Source organism: Erinaceus europaeus, chromosome 2 (assembly GCF_950295315.1).
Source record: "Erinaceus europaeus chromosome 2, mEriEur2.1, whole genome shotgun sequence".
Taxonomy (NCBI): Eukaryota; Metazoa; Chordata; class Mammalia; order Eulipotyphla; family Erinaceidae; genus Erinaceus; species Erinaceus europaeus.
The window spans coordinates 134,496,956-134,514,252 of NC_080163.1; the positions used below are offsets into that span (position 1 = coordinate 134,496,956).

Below are 17,297 nucleotides of genomic sequence, written 5' to 3' on the forward strand. Positions count from 1 at the left end.
CCTGTAAAAACACAGTTGGAAGGGCTGTAGGCGGGAGGAGACAGAAAGGGACAGTGAGATTGGTAGGTGAATGGATGGGTGGCTGGCAAGAGAAAGGTGAGTCCACTCTGATAAGAGCAAATCCCAGGCATTCGATCTAGTCCCTGGGTCTCCGGGTTTCCGGACTCGCAGAGCGCCCCCATCCAGGGAGAGGCAGTAAGGGTTGCCAGTGACCAGCTCCCCCCAACACACTGGCGCCCCCTGCCGGCGCGCGCACAGGTGAGCGCTTCCTGCTTGCCGCCTGGCTGGTGCGCGTGCGCGCAGGTGAGCGCCCGCCCCGCCCTGCTCCTCCCGGGTCACCTGCCCGCGAAACTTGCTGCGAGTGAGTGGCCGCTTCTGGGTGGCCGCGGGGCGGGGGTCACGGAACCAGGCCATGGGGGAGAGGACAGGGCCGCGGGAGCCCCGGACCCGGCCGAGAGAGCGCGACTCCCAGCGGCCTCCCCGCCCGGAGCGCGATCGCCGCCCCGAGCGGCCCCGGGACCGAGCAGGGGAGCGGCGCGGCGGGAGGGACGGCGGCCGGGAGCCGCGGCTCGAGGAGCCCCGCACCGCCCAACAAAGACACGGGGACCGGTCCCGTCACGGCCGAGCGCGGGACCCCGGCAGGAGCCCCGCCTGGGACGCAGCCCCGCCCCCCTGGCCCGCGCCCTGGGAAACCCCGGAGCCGCTCGCCTCCAGGAACCAGGGTTTCGAGCGCCGCGCACCCCAAAGGTGAGTTGGGGTGCAGGGGCTGCAGCATGGGCACCCCCACCCTCCCCATCAACTTCCCTGGGAAGCCGGCCTAAAGGGAAACAGTATCCTGTCAATTCTCTGCGTCTCTGAAGGGGGCCTGGGAGGGGGAGGGGAGCCTCTCTGCACACAACACACACACACACACCACACACCACACACACACACACACACACGCCCGCCCGCCCGATTTGTTAATCCAGCAGAAACAGCCTGTGAGCGGCGGCCGGGCGGGGGGAGCCGGTGAAGAGGAAGGACTGAGGACGGGGCAAGGGAAGGAGGTCGGGTGGGTGGGGTGAGCCTGAGCTCCTCCCTGCCCCCCCCCCAATACTTGGCCACAAGATTGTCCCCTTGGCACTTCAGACCCCTGTCCTGTGTTCCAAAAGCAACCTTTTCCAAAGTCCCCTTCCCTAGAGGCGGGGCCCAGTAAAGTCCATTGAAGGGTCACTAGTTGAACTCCAACATATGTTTTACTTCTTCCAGACAGCTGGTGAAAGCTGTGCTTTTAATCGAAGAACTAAACTGTCTAAAAGGCCCCCTATTGAAGGCAGAGATATGACCCTCCCCAGGCAGCCTCGTTCATATCCCATGATTGAAGCCCCACCTCCCCACCCCCAATGAACAACTTTGTCCTCTCTGCCTTGTAGAACTCAGAATTCCTGCAAAGCCTTAGGGGTGAAAGCACCAGGCTGTTCTGGAAGCCTGTGCGGTGGGAGAGAATTTGAGTAGAGGAGAGGAGACTGGCAGAGGCCATACACCGCCTTCTAGGGAATTAATCACTTTTTTTCCACAGAAAATTCCATCTAATTCCATACAAAAAACTGAATGTCCAGATTATTTATCAAACAAAAAAAAAAAAAGAAGAAGAAAAGAAAGAAAAGACAGGCACTGGAGTGGTGCTGCCTGTGATGTTTGGTGGCACCTACCCTCTTTAAGGCAGGTGTGGAACTTGGAGGCTCAAGTTTAGTTTTCCTTCTGTTGCGACTGCACAGCAGGAAAGCCAGGATTCTGAGTTTATGTTACACTATCTAAAGCTAACTAACCAAACTATTTCAAAGGATATTCCAATAGAAGTCCATGCGAAAGCCAAGCTGCATTGCAGTTATGTGACCTGTGAGAAATCAGAGCTACAACTTAAGTTTCTTTGGAAGCGAGTGTCCTCATTTCACTCCCTAATCCCCACCTTCTGCTCCCAACCTCTCAGCTCCAAAGCAAGTGAAGGGAATGCATAGCTTGCTGTCTTTGTTCACAGATAGTTGGAGGGGTTTTAAACCAAAAGGCAGTAAGTATCCATCTTTCTTCCAATGGAGCAAGCTTTTGTTTAGTGGACAGGATGTAGAAAGGGTGCATTATTTAATGGACTAGAGCTACTCACAATTGTCCACAGTCTGCTAGATGACAGATAAAACAGACCAGCTGCAGCTCTGTCAGGTTTGCTGCAGCAGGGAAAACAAATCTGAAACGAACACAGCCAGACCCCTGCCTGCATTCTGGATGTTGCTCAGATTACTGCTCAGCTCTGGTTTATGGTGATGTTACAGATTGAACCTAGGACCTCAGAACCTCAGGCACTAAAGTCTTTTGCATAACTCATCCTGAAAATTGTCTGAGAATGAGATGTTGCAGCAGATTTTCTTTCTTTTCCACACACTCTTTAATCTTTGGGCTCAGCAGAAGGTTATCCAGAGTCTGATACTGAGCAAGCTACTGAATTTGAGACCCTAATGGCTAGTGTTTTTGTTAATAGGGAACCCACTTCAGAAAGGTATCTGCCTTCAAAACCCAGGCCTGAACAAGAGGAAGTGGAATATTACCAGTCAGAGGCTGAAGGACTGCTGGAATGCCATAAATGCAGATATCTGTGCACCGGGAGAGGTGAGCTGTTCTGGAGGCAGTTGACCATTTACCTGCTAGTGGTAGTGCTGGACAAGAGCTGAACTGGTGAAATAGAAATAAGTAGAAATGCCAAACACTTTCCTTTTGGGTCCCTAGCATTTGCATATCCATAACTGTAAGAGATTCTCATTAAAAAAAAAAAAAAAAAAAACAGGGAAGGAAGGGAGGAAGAAGGGTCTAAAGTGAAAAGTGCACCAGATTTGTCCATGCTTCTCCAGAGAGGCCTCCTAAGGCTGCAGCAGCTGCACTTACAGGTCTCATGCTCCAGGTGGAGCTGCGGTGCTCTGCAGGTAGAACCAGCAAGGAGCTTCAACAGCCAGAGGGTTGAATCAGAATGAAGGTCCCCTGGAGGGGCAAAGAGGGACCAGAGATCTGATGATTAATCTGTCATGGTTCTTAAAACTTTGCTGATGAAAGCCACAGCAAGAAATATATTTGAGGGAGTCGGACAGTAGTGCAGCAGGTTAAGCGCACGTGGCGCAAAGCGCAAGGACTGGCATAAGAATCCCAGTTTGAGCCACCGGCTCCCCACCTGCAGGGGAGTCACTTCACAGGTAGTGAAACAGGTCTGCAGGTGTCTTTCTTTCTCTCTCATTGTCCATTTCTCTCTATCTTATCTAACAACAACACCAATAACAATAATAACTACAACAATAATAAAAAAAGACAAGGGCAACAAAAGGGAAAATAAATAAATAAAATTTAAAAATATTTATATTTGAGGGGCCAGGCACATCTGGCTAAGCGCACACATTATAATGTGCTAGGACCTGGGTTCAAGCCCCTGGTTCCCACCAGCAGGGAAAAGCTTCACAAGTGGTGGAGCAGGGCTACAGGTGTCTCTTTCCTCCTCTCCCCTCTCAGTTTTTGTCTCTATCCAATAATAAACAAAAAGATTAAAAAGAAAAAAAATAACTAAAATAGAAATACATTTGATATTAAAACCAAGTTCACACACACAGACAAATGTCTCGAAACAAGTCTGTTCTTAACCCAATTTATATAGGAAGTGCATTAATACTTTCTATGCTACTCTGTTTCACTGAAAACAAGTAGAAACAAAACCCAGTTTTTAGAGTACTTAAACAGTATTGTATGTCAGCTTCCAATGCAGAAACCATTGTGGTTTCCCAGAGTTCTCATTCAGGTACAAGTCCTGGCCTTGCCAACAATGAAGAAAAGCTTGTTTCTCAGGTTGAGGCTTATGGTTCACATGCTTTGGTGAGAAATTGTTCTAGATTACATATGACTAAAGGTGAAAAGTTCTCTGCCTAAGGGAGAGAAATCATGTAATTTGTACCTGAAAAATGTATCTTAGGACAATTACAGTGATAGGCCTGATTATAGGATAATAAGGAACTTAGCAATAAAGAGCTCTAGGAATCCAGGTACAAAAATTCTCTGGCTCACATGTGTTGGCACAGCTTTACTTTTTTTCATCATCACCATCATCATCCTTGTAGCATAGGGACTTCACAAGGATGTGATTCCACCGTGCCCAGGCAGAGTTTCTTTTTTCCATTCTTTTTACTTCAGATATTTATATAGAGATCACAGCACTGTTCCACCATCCATCTGCTCTGGTGCTCCCAGGTAGTGCACAGGGTCAGACTCATGACTTCAGCATTGTAAGGTACATATCTTACCAGATGAACTATCTCCTGGCTCCCATTGTTTTTAACTCATCTAAGACTCAGAGAGGTGCAGTAAGTTACCCACAGTCACACAACTGTTAATTAGAAGAGCTGGAATTAAAACTTAGAGCCTGACTCTAAAGCTTGAAGTGGTTTACTTGACCCACCTTTTTCTTTTCTTGGTAATAAAAAAGAATAAGGTGACCCAAGAGGCAGTACAATTGGTACAGCACAGGACTTAGAAGCATGAGGTCCTGAGTTCAGTCCCTAGCACTAGAATAGTACTCTGCTTTTTTTTTTTTTTTTAAGATTTCATTTATTTCATGAGAATGAACCAGAATATCAGTCTGACACTTGAAGTGCCCGAGGATCCAACTGGGGGCCTTGTGCTTTGAGACGGTCTAATATATTATCTCCTGTACCACCTCCAGGGCTACAATAAATTAAATCTTGAAAAAGATACATAATAGAAATAGACCAGAGCTAGTTAACAGATTTCTCTTTTTAAAAAAAGAAATGTATTTATTTTTATTATCAGATACAGAGAAATTGAGAGGGGAGGGAGAGACAGAGAGACACCTGCAGTCCTGCTTCACCACTTGTGAAACTTTCCCCCTGCAGGTGGGGACCAGGGGCTTGAACCTTGGTCCTACCTAGCACTCTATAATGTGAGCACTTAACCAGGTGCACCACCACCTGTCCCCCTAGATTTCTCTATAAATGAATGTGCTATAATTGTTTTACCAAGAGAAGAGGCTAAGTCTTAAAACTCTTGACCAAAATGTATCTTGATATAGCTTTGATTGCTTCTGGCTGTTTGGCTCTGGGCCTAGAGGTTGGGTTACTAAACTGGAGATAGTGAAAGGATGGTTCAGCAGTCAGAAGCTAACAAATGAAGGCTTATAAAGAACTCAGCACTCAGAGACCCATATAAATACACAATGCAGTGTTGTGTTGAGAGAAACAGCCATTAAACACCAGGAACAACAAAAAAAAAAAAACACCAGGAACTTGTCTGCAGCAGGAAGTGCACGCCTGGATAAAAGGTCACCTGAAGATTTTTAGCCCCACCTTAAAGTATCCCTTTTGTGACTTCTTTTCCTCATCAGTGAAATCACCTTCTCCACCAGCAAACTAGCAAAGGTGGAAAACATGAGTCTAGAAATAGTCCACCCAAAAGGATATGTGTTTTGTCATGGGGTTCTGGGTTTGAGCCCCAACACCATATGGGAGCACCACGGATAGCACCTGGGTGAGCTCCATGGATGGTGGAGCAATGTTGAGGTGTCTGTGCTCACTGTCTCTCCCTCACTTCTACGTACCTATCTAAAATAAATACAAGAATTGGCCATACAAAGACTGCTGAGCAGTGGTGTCACAGTTGTGCCAGGATGCTCAACATTAAAATAACAACAACAACAACAAAAAGTAAGAGACAGATTAATTCTACCTTTCTTTGGGGATACTGATGTTTGGGCTTTGAGCCACTCCTAGAAACTCCCACTTAATACTGAGTGAGGATGGAAAGTGATGGGTCCTTAAAATGTACTTTTACAGACAACTCTTCTTAGCTATCAGAATTATTGTAAAAAGCAACAAGCAAAAATCATGGCTGGGAGGTTAAGCAGTTTTTGATGCCTGAGGCACCAAAGGTCCCAGGTTCAGTCCCCAGCACCAACGTAAGCCAGAGCTGAGCAGTGCTCTGATTAAAAAAAAAAAAAAAAAAAAAAAGTTGTTAGAGACAGAAAAATCAGAGAGAGGAAGAGAGACCACAGTACTGAAGCTTCTTCCTTCAGTGCACCGGGGCGCAGACTCAGACTTGAGTCGTGCATCTGACAAAGCAGTAGACTATCCAAGTGAGCTCTTTGGCCAGCCCCAGGTGTCTAAATCTCTAGGGCTGAGGATAAAGATCAAAACAAGTCCAAATAGCACATGTGCCTGTCAGATCACTAGCAAGTCCTGTGCAGGTCTAGGTTGTGCTCATGTATTACTGAAGGTTCCTTGGAAAGAAGGTGCATTTTCTACTCCCCCCAGTTTACATTTGGAACAATTTCCCCCTTTCTGTGAGTTTCCCCTTCCCAACAGACCCCACATGTTTAAATCATGATGTCATTTGCAGTTTATAGCCTTCATTGCAACATACCCTTAAGAGTTTGATTTCATTTTCTCCTAGTAAACTTGCAATTGATGTGGCAGTGGGACTTGTCTCTCACACAGAACTTAGAAGTTTAGTCTTGAGATGAATTCCCACTGCCGGTGGCACAGACTTGTGATCATGCTGAAAAAGCTCCTGGAGGGAGAGTAGTGTTCTTTCTTCTTTTTTTCTCCCCACTTTATATTCTCAATACCCTCCTGGCATATACTTATTTAGTATTCTAACCCAGCACTTACTTGGACTGGACTTATATCAAGAGTTTTAACCATGGTTAACTTTAGTAGTAGTGTTAACTCATTAACAGATCTGAAGGACACAGCCAGAGTCAGGAAGGAATGACCTAAAATGACCTACCACTTCTTGGGAAAGAGAGAAGAAAGAAGTGTTGACTTACAAAGCCAGATCTATTCAAAAGGTGGGAAGGACTTAGAGGAGCTCTGAGCCTTTAGTTTTAGTAGCAGACAAGGAGTTGAGTATTGGCACACTCTGTAGAGCGCACGTTACCATGCACAAGGGCCTGGGTTCAAGACCCCAAGTGGAAGCTCTTCCTGCAAGAGGAAGCTCTTCTTCTCTATCTCCCCCTTTCCCCTCAATTTTTCTGTCTCTATCCAAAGTAAAATAAAAATAAAAGCAGGCAACAGATGGGGAAATAGCTTAGCTCATAGTCTTCAGAGCATGCATGCCTAAGACTCCTGGTTCCATCCCTAGTGCAGCATGTACCAGATTGGTATGCTTCTCTCCCTCCCCCCCCCCCCCCGCTCTCCCCTCCCTCTTTCCCATAGTTAGTAAAATTAATCTACCATTTAGTGTGCTGGGGCTCAAATGATACCCTTGCTCCCCCCCCACACACACACACCGCACTAATGATTCTTTCTGGTTCCATTAAAGCTAAAATGGGAATAAAAGACTTGTGAAGATTCTGTCGTCTCCACACTGTATTAATCATGTTTATTTAAGGGTGGGGGAGACAACATAATGAATATGCAAAGAGACCTTCATGCCTGAGTCTCCAATGTCCCAGGTTTAATCCCTCACATCATCATAAGCCAGAGCTGAACAGTGCTCTGGTAAAACAAACAAACAAAAAAACCCTGAAGGGGAAATAAAATTAAATAAATAGTGTATACTTGTTCATATACAGCAAAAAGTTGGGGAAAGCCTACAGTGGAATTGTGGACGTCTATACATTTATAAATATTAGACTTATATTTGCTAAGATACAAAAAACGTTCACACTATATTCTTAAGTGATAAAAATAGGTTTTGTAATAATAAGTAGATGGGACTATTTTTGCATAAAAGGAAATAAACAAAAAAATTTATGCATCATGTATGACAATAACATTAATAGGAGTTATTCTCCCCCCCCCTTTGTTATTGAGGGGAATAATGCCTTATAGTGAATAAAATACAGTAGTTTGTACATGTGTAACATTTCTCAGTTTTCCACATGACTAACTTAGGTCCTTCTCTGCCATCATGTTCCAGGACCTGAATATTGCCCCCACCCCCAGCCCAGAGTCTTACTTTGGTGCAATACAGGGGTTATTTTTTAATTAATGGGAATTTATTATAATTCATTTATTTTAATGAGATAGACCAGAGCACTGGGTAGCTCTGTTATGGTGAATGTTATGTTATGGGTGAACCTGAGGTCTCCATGCTTCAGGCATGAGGGACTTTTTTTTTTCTCCCTTTTGTTGCCCGTGTTTTATCATTATTATTGCTATTGCTGTTATTGTTGTTGGATAGGACAGAGAGAAATGGAGAGAGGAGGGGAAGACGGGGAGAAAAAGACACCTGCAGACCTGCTTCACCGCTTGTGAAGCTGCCCCCCTGCAGGTGGGAACCAGGGGCTCGAACCGGGATCCTTACACCAGTCCTTGCGCTTCGCGCCACGTGCACTTAAACCACTGTGCTACTGCCTGGCCCCCAAAAGGGACTTGTATAACCACTGTGTTATCTCCCCAACCCTACATGGGGGGGATTTTAGATAATTTTACATTATATTTTCTATTTTATCTACATTCGATTTTTTTTTTTTTTACAATAGGTTTGTGTACTGCCTTCATAATTAAAACTGTAGTGCTGTTTATGTTTGGGAGATAAATTGTAGTGTTAAGATAATACTTAAGAGTGCCATTTCAGATAGAGAATGGGTAGCTGTAGCATGCTCTAGACTAACTGCATACAGATAAAAAGTCTGCTTCTCTAGGACTGGGGAGATACAGATAGTCTGATCCCTGAGCCATCTAACCTACTAGAATCCTTCCAGCACATACAATTTCCATTCAGTTCAAAAGCACCCAGCTTTTATTGTGCTGAGAAAAATAAGCCATACATTCACTGCCTGGTTCTATTTACATACAGTTCTAGAAAGGCAAACCTAATCTTTAAAGGCAGAAAGCTCATCTGTGGTTGCCTGAAAGAAAGGTGAAGCTTGACCACAGAGTTACGAGAAACTTTCGGGACAGGTAAAAGTGTTCTGTGTTTTTATTTTGATTACAGGACACATACATTTGCCAAAAATTAACCTGGGATCACACCTGTTTTACTAATCATGTGACCCAGGTTCAAATCTATCTCCCACTGCACTGGGAGAAGCTTTGGTGTTGCTGTTATGGTATCTTTCCCTTTCCTGTTCTGAAGAAGTTGACCCATAATAGTAAAGCCCCAGTGCTGACCCAAAAAACTTAGGTGTACATTTGACATACATCATTCTGTTACATCTCAGCAAAGTTTAATTGGTGGTGTTGTCACTTGGGACTTCCCTGCTCGGAGCTGACTTTTTCAGAGAGAGGCAAGGCAGGCAGCCTAGGAGGTAGAATTTGGATAAAGCATTGGCCTTTCTCAAGCTTTAGGTCCTGAGTTCCATCCTTAGCATCTCATGTGCCAGAGTCATACTCTTGTGTGTGTCTGTCTGTCTCTTGACGGATAGATGTAAATCTTAAAGTACTTTTTTTCAAAGAAAAACAGAGCAATGGCTAGAGGGAAAATACCACAGCACTGACACTTCTCCAGGGTGTGGGGAGTCACCTGCATGACAAAGCAGGCACACTATCCAGTTGAGCTTTCTTCTTGGCCTGCTAAAATTGGTGGTAGATCTAGAGCTTTTTCCTTGTACAAGATGAAGAAGCCAAGGGGCCTAAAAGAAACTGGTTCTGGGAAATATCAATACACAGATGTGATTTTTAGGGAAACAAAATGTAACTGTGAAACTTACTTAGTGAGTTAAAGTGTGAAAACAGTAAGCCCGTTATTTTTCTTAAATTTTAGTAAGGAATTTGGTTTGATGAACTTATGCTTTCCTATGTCTATATAATATATGTGAACCACATTTTGATGTATAACTTCATTATATATTAAACTCTTGTATTTGGAGACATCACCTCTTACAAATTTGAAGATAGTTTCAGAACATGTCTAAGAAGAGAAAGCTTTTCTGGCACTGAAGGACTGCGGCAGAGACCATTCTCACTTCCCAAAGAGGTGACCAGGTCTGTCTTTCTGCTTTCTGTCCTGATTTCTCCCACTGCCACCAGCAGACTGCCCTGTTCTTTTGAAAGTTGCTTTGCTTAGAGCCAAGTATTTCTGACATCACTTTTGGAAACCACAGCTCCTGATACCATCTAATTGCTGATCATGCTGCTCCACTGCCCAGACCTCCCAGGGGGCAGAACACAGACTGCTGTGGTACAGGAGGCCACCAGGAAACTGAACCTCGAGGTGGGAGTCTTTCAGTAACACATCCTTCTTTTGCAGCCTGCTGCCAAATGCTGGAGGTTCTCCTGAACTTGCTGATCCTGGTCTGCAGCTCTGTGTCTTACAGTTCCACAGGGGGCTACACAGGCATCACTAGCCTGGGGGGTATTTACTACTACCAGTATGGAGGAGCATACAGTGGGTTTGACGGTGTTGATGGGGAGAAGGCACAGCAGCTGGATGTCCAGTTCTACCAGCTAAAGCTGCCCACAGTCACCGCAGCCATGGCCTATAGCGGAGCCCTAATGGCCTTCTGCTGCCTCCTCATTGTCTCAGGCATCATGCGTGTCCCATGGCACTGCCCCCTTTGGCTGGTGGTGGAAGGCCTGCTGGACATGCTCATCACAGGGGCTTATATCCCAGCCTTGTACTTCTACTTCCACCATCTCTCTGAAGCCTACACCTCCCCCGTGTGTCAAGAAAGGGAGGCTCTGTACCAGAGCAAGGGGTACAGAGGCTTCAGCTGCACTTTCCATGCAGGAGACATAGGAGCTGGAATCTTTGCCACCCTAGGCATTGGGGTCTTTGCCACAGGGGCTGTGCTGACTGTCCAGGGTTACCGAAAGGTCAGGAAGCTGAAAGAGAAGCCTGTAGAAACGTTGGTGTTTTAAGCTTTTAAAAATGTTGTCAGACCAGCAAGATAACACAGCCATCGTACACAGGACTGCAGGTTCAATCGCCAGCACCACCAGCCAGAGCTGAGCAGTGCTATGGTCAAAAACTAATTAACTGATTGACTAATACTAACAACCTAATTAGTAAGGTAGTCAATTAATTAAAATATGCTGCCAGATATAAGTGATGGCAGTAGCCCTGAACCACTATCTTCCATTTGTTGTGGAACTTGTCAGCTTTGGAAAAGATAACAGGCCAACTTTGCATGCTGGATGTATGTGACTTGAGTTTCAGGAGCTGCACTCTCTGCTGTCATGAGCCCTAGTTCTGGGGTCTGTGTTGGTGAAACAAAAGTTTTGTTGTTTTGTTTATACTCCCAAACTACAAATCAAGACCCACAAGGAAAAGGCACATGGTGTATTTCTTGCTTAAATAAAGGGAAATAACCACGACAATTTGAAGAACCTTGATTTCAAAGTTCATGAAACACCACATGGGCATGAGATAACTTATCAGCCTGAACTGTTCTAAACATTGCTGTCTTAAGCAGATTAGGACTCAGTTTTTCTCCACATGGGATTCTGGTTCTTCACTTCCTTGATGCTCTGGATAGGAGGAGGGTAGGGGTGGGTGGAGTGGGGAAGAAGCTAGGGAGACCAGGTCTGGAAGACTGAAGTTAGATAGGCGTGGGCTGAGTAAAGAGAGATCAGATTATTTTACTGGGTTGTAAAGAAGCTACTCTACAATGACCTTGAAAGCTCACTCAATAAGTGTTTTGTGTTTTTTTGTAAATGTACCATTGTATGAAGAATTAAATCTGGAATTTAGGACCCAATGTGGGTAGGAAAAAAAAAAAAAAACATCTTTCTCAACAGAAGACTGAGACTGAGCCAAACAACTTCATGGGTTCATAATTATTGCATATTAAACTACAGCTGATGGCACATTACAGTAGATTTTTGGTGCAAGTGAATGTGTTGTTTGCTTTATGTAAATCCAATAAAAGTCCAAAGAAAAACTTTAATTTGGAGGTGATGTTCTCTTTACCTTTTTAATAGTATCTCTTAAATATGGGCAATTTATTGAATTTAAAGAGTGGTTTTCCATTTGAGTTTGAGAAAAATACTGATAAATACTTGTATGTGGATTAGAACATTTCTTAAAGGATACATAAAGTATTAACAGGGAGTCAGGTGGTAGCACAGTGGATTAAGCACACCTGGCACCAAGCGCAAGGACCGGCATAAGGATCCTGGTTCGAGCCCCCAGATCCCCACCTGCAGGGGAGTCGCTTCACAGGCGGTGAAGCAGGTCTGCAGGTGTCTATCTTTCTCTCCCTCTCTCTTGTCTTCCCCTCCTCTCTCCATTTCTCTCTGTCCTATCTAACAATGATGACATCAATAACAACAATAACTATAACAACAAAAAAGGACAACAAAAGGGAAATTAAATATGAAAAAATTTTTAAAAGAAAGTATTAACAGTATTTGCTTCTAGAGATATTTTTTGATGATTTGACTTATGCCTGGTTTGACCGACTGTGCTTGCATTAGTTTTATTTTAGAAAAAAAAAATTGACCTATCCCCCTAGTTTTTCACACAGTACAAAGCCAGAAATATATGTACATGTATGTCTACATATATAGTTAAGTAAATATTAAGTGATTAATCACAAAAGTAGCCTAAAGATACTTTTTACAAAAAAAAAAAAAACTCCCACTGTTTCAGTATTCACTTCCCTCTGTACAGCCCCTCTGTTGTCTCTGCAGAGACTTGTTCCATCACACCATAGAATAAACTGTTATTCTAGTAGTTACCCTTTTTCTTTTCTCCTTCTGTCTTTCTGTAAACTTGAAAATACTTGAGCTTGTTTGATCCTGAGAACTAAGTCAGGTCAAGCCAGGCTAGTCCTGTGATGACAATGCAGTAACATTAGAACCAGCAAAAAGTCATTATTCCTTTTGATTGTTGCAGCCTGATTCCATTTCAGCTTGGCAAATGGGTGCTTTATGGACTTGGACTCCACTCTTTTGGTCAGACATGTCCCAGAAGGAAATGTTCATGTGCACATCTTGTGGTACAGAATTTGCTTCCCTTCAGGGGTGAAATGTTACTATGTGTGCAAAAGGAAAACAGAAAAGTGTTGACTAAGGGAACTGGCTGGGTCAGTTCACTCACTGATATAAAGAGAGGAGGTGGGTAGCTTGCAGGGGCTGGGTGGAGGGGAGTGGTCAGTTCTGGTCTGATGTTATTCTCAAATTTAAATGAGAAGAATGCAACTCTTTGATCATAAGGATGCTCCGTGTGCACCTAGCAGGGCTTGAAATCAGCAAACCGAGTGCTGTTGCTCAAGATGACTGAGATACTGGCCTTTTGCTGCTTTATAAATACCCTGGCTCCTCTTAAGAGATTTACAGTGTTTTTTGATTTCTGGAAAACCCCACTTTTCATAAACTCATCCCTTTTCATATTATAAACATTACAGAGTAGCATCACCATCCCCTTGTACATTTTTGGTTTTCCTATATTGTTTGTGTTTGGGTCTCACTGCAGCCCTAGGGTAGAAAACAGATGGGCCTTGTCTTAGGAATTAAAGAGTCTGTGATGGACAAGGTTATAAGGCTGCTATGGGCAGGGACATGACCCTGACTTAACCAGTTTGGGTTCATATACTTTTCTCTTATTTCCCTTCTTGGGACCCTGAGCAAACAAGAGAAATATGTCTTAGAAGAGGCTGGGGCCTCTATCAGTGGCAAAAGCTGGCCTTGGACCAGTGATTTATCTTCATTCATCTGTTGACTGCCACTGCCAAATGGTATTGTGGACTGTAAGTACCCCCCACTCATACCCCAGTGAGCAGCACAAATATGCGACTGTAGGATCCTAGTCAAATAGACTAGCCTGTCTCACAGTGGCGTTGGAGGCCTCGTAACAAATAATGTGGCCACTGTGGGAGCTGATCTGAATGGAAACATCTCTAGGAATAGTAAATAAAAACAGCAAGACACAGAATAGCAAATATGGTGAAATGTAGCTTTGAGTATGCCTTTGTTGGCATAAAGGGACATTGGAAAGTTATGTTAGAAAATAGTTTGAGGGGGTCGGGTGGTGGCGCAGTGGGTTAAGTGCACGTGGCGCAAAGCGCAAGGACTGGTGTAAGGATCCTGGTTGGAGCCCCCGGCTCCCCACCTGCAGGGGAGTCACTTCACAGGCAGTGAAGTAGGTCTGCAGGTGTCTTTCTCTCCCCCTCTCTGTCTTCCCCTCCTCTCTCCATTTCTCTCTGTCCTATCCAACAATGAACTACATCAACAATGGTAATAATAATAACCACAACGAGGCTACAACAACATGGGCAACAAAAGGGAGAAAAAATGGCCTCCAGGAGCGGTGGATTCATGGTGCAGGCACCGAGCCCAGCAAAAACCGTGGAGGAAAAAAAAAAATAGTTTGAGAGTAAAGAACAGGGTGGGTGGAGACATGAATGAAATTTCTCAGTTTACATATTTTTAAGTCATTTTGATTCTTTAAATGTTAAATTTTCAAATAACCATAGACTCACAATAAGTTGCAGAAATAGTAGAGATTATGTGTACCTTTAACCCAGTTTACTCCAATGGTAACATCTTGCAAAACTGTAGTACCCTATTCCAACTTGGAAAGTGATGATCTACAGTTCTGCATGCACTCACCTCCACAAACAACCAGAGTGGTTCCATCATCAAGGTCCCTGCTGCTCCCCTATTTATAGTCTTCCCTGCTCCAACTCCCCTCATCTCCTCCTCCCTTCATGCCCACAATCACAGATTTGTTCTCCATCTCTACAATTTTGTCCTTCTGATACTGTTGCATAAGTGGAATCATATAGTATATAATTTCTTAAGGTGCCCCACCACCACAGTTCCTTAGAAATCCTTTCAAGTTCATGCTTGTATCAAGGTTTTTTGTTTTTGTTTTTTTTTGCATTTTATATTGGATAGAGTATTCCATGATATGGATAATATCACTGTTTAACTATTCATTCATCAAGACATTATTTCCAATACTTGACTCTGACTAATACAACTGCTGAGAACATTCATGTACATGATATTGTTTAGACCTAAGTTTTCATTTCCTGAAATGAGAATAAATGCACAGGAATACAGTTACATGGTAAGTATATGCCTAGTTCCTTGTTTTTTTTTAACTGCCAAACTATTTTCTAGAGTGGCATTTTGATATCTCAAACACATAAATACTGAACTAAATTAAAAAAAAAGTGTCTGGGGGCTGGGGAGACAGCATAATGGTTACGCAAAATGAGTTTCATGCCTAAAACTGACTCCGAGCACCCAGATTCAGTCCCCAGCAACACTAGTTGAGCAGTGCTCTGGTTAAAAATAAAGACAGACAGAGAGAGAAAGAGACAGACAGACGAAAGAGTTATGTTGGATCTGACCCTGTCCCCCAAGTCAGGTCATCAGGGTATTTTCTCTAATCTGACCTGGAGTTTTCCTGGCTGAGTAGTGTCTGTTAAATCTGAATCTCTCTCCTCCTAGGTGTGGTACAGATAGTGGAGGTGATATTGAATGGCATGGTTCTCATGTGTGTCGTGGCCTCCTACTTTGTCCTTGCTGGATTCAGTGCCAGTTTTGCCAGCGGTGGCGGCTTTGGGAACAACTATTACTCACCATTCGAGGGCACCGAGCTGGAACAGGTTCGGCAACTGGACCAGCAGTACACAGTCCTCCGGGCACCCCTGATATACGGCGGTGTGGCTGTTTCTCTGGGGCTGGGTGTCCTTACCATGGGAGTTTTACTCCAAGGAGCCAAGAGTCTAGCCAGACTACCAGAGAAGTGGCTGCTCCTGGAAGCAGTCTTCAGCCTACTAGCGGCAGTCGGCTACTGCATAAGCATTGGCTTTTTCCTTCATATAGCCTTGCGGATCAATGCCACAGATACTTGCAAAATGAGAGAGAGGCTCTATGCCCGCAAGGGTCTCACCTGGATGAACTGCCAGCTGGCAGGCACAGATGGGGCAGCAGCCACCTTTGCTTGTCTTCTGGTGGTTATGTATGGTGCCAGTGTGGTGCTGGCCCTCAGGAGCTACCGGGAACAGAAGCACTACAAAGAGAGCAGAGAGCAACACAGAAATTACAGCGATGTGCCAGAATACCTGTGGTCTGGAACACTCTGAGATCATCTTCTGGAACCTAAGTAGCAACACATCTCCCTTGTTTACCTCAAAAAAAAAAAAAAAAAAGATGGGGCCTTTAAAATCACAGATAACTGTGGGCTTCACATATTTTTTATAAACACTCTTTGGAGCCAGATGATTGATGATTTTTCTATCAGTCTTTGTTGGTTGAGAATTTGGAAAAATATCTCCATGTTTGCTACAAAGAGCAACATCAGACACTGGTATTTATACTCAAATGGAGCCTTTTACCAAAATAGGGTACTACTAATAATAATACTTTAATAATAATAGTAGTAATACCAAGAGACATTCTGAAAGATGAGAACTACATTTGGGTTAACAAGCCCAAAGTAAAAGTCACTAGAAGAAATATACCATTTTCCCCTGTATTTTATCTCTGATGAATGATTTTAAAGCAGCTGTGTGATGAAATTCTAAATGAGTAATTGCATTCTGATTTTCTCCTTGAGGGGAAAGTCTTCTGCTCAGATAGCTGAGTACTATGACCAGGACACAGTCCCAAAGAGTTTTGTTTTAGAGATGAAAGGCTGGTTTCTGACACATGTAGAGATGTTTTCAACATACATAAGCCTCAGGATTCCTGCATTAGAAGCAAGATATGTTTTCTGAAAACATTTCTAGTTAGTTTTTTGTGCCAATTCAGTCAGAATCCACTTTTCTGATATACTGGGTTGTCAGAAAAGTCATGATACATCTTTGCTTTGAAAAATAGAAAAATACATGATGACTTTTCCAACAACCCATTTTTCTTAAAGAGGGTTCTAAATTATACAAAATTCACAATGTCTGCAACTGATTTCAGAGATAAAGCAATTTACCAGACCATAAAATGCCTACTGGAGAATTTCTCATTTCTGTATTCTCTTCCACAATGGAAATACCCTAGAACTAGATCATAATGTCTTAGCACCTAGAATTATTATGTGTGTCATCAACACTGAATTTTAAAAATAAAGTTATTTTGATAATTTTAATCCAAAGTTTTATAGGTTTTCTTTATAGTCTCAGATTTTCCTATCAGTTACACTAGAAATATGTACTATATACATTCTTTTTTTTTTAATTTTTAAAAATATTCATTTTACTTTTTTGTTGCCTTTGTTTTATTGTTGTAGTAGTTGTTGTTATTGATGTCATCATTGTTGGATAGGACAGAGAAATGGAGAGATGGGGAAGACAGAGAAGGGGAGAGAAAGACACCTGCAGACCTGCTTCACCGCTTGCAAAGCGACTCCCCTGCAGGTGGGGAGCTGGGGGCTCAGACTGGGAA

The 17,297-nt window shown here is 43.6% G+C and overlaps 1 protein-coding gene across 2 annotated transcripts; it reads left to right on the plus strand.

Moving 5' to 3' along the window:
* Positions 1-303: 303 nt before the first annotated feature.
* On the plus strand, positions 304-17,001 carry MARVELD3 (MARVEL domain containing 3). 2 transcript variants are annotated; one of them, XM_016189797.2, is made up of 3 exons: positions 304-747; positions 2,513-2,640; positions 15,366-17,001. In XM_016189797.2, exons 1-3 carry the CDS (start codon positions 413-415, stop codon positions 16,001-16,003), a joined length of 1,101 nt encoding a protein of 366 aa, XP_016045283.1. In that variant the 5' UTR covers positions 304-412; the 3' UTR covers positions 16,004-17,001. The 2 variants fall into 2 exon arrangements, with proteins under 2 accessions (XP_016045283.1, XP_007526742.1); XM_007526680.3 differs by lacking the exon at positions 15,366-17,001 and adding an exon at positions 10,213-11,851.
* Positions 17,002-17,297: the final 296 nt, after the last annotated feature.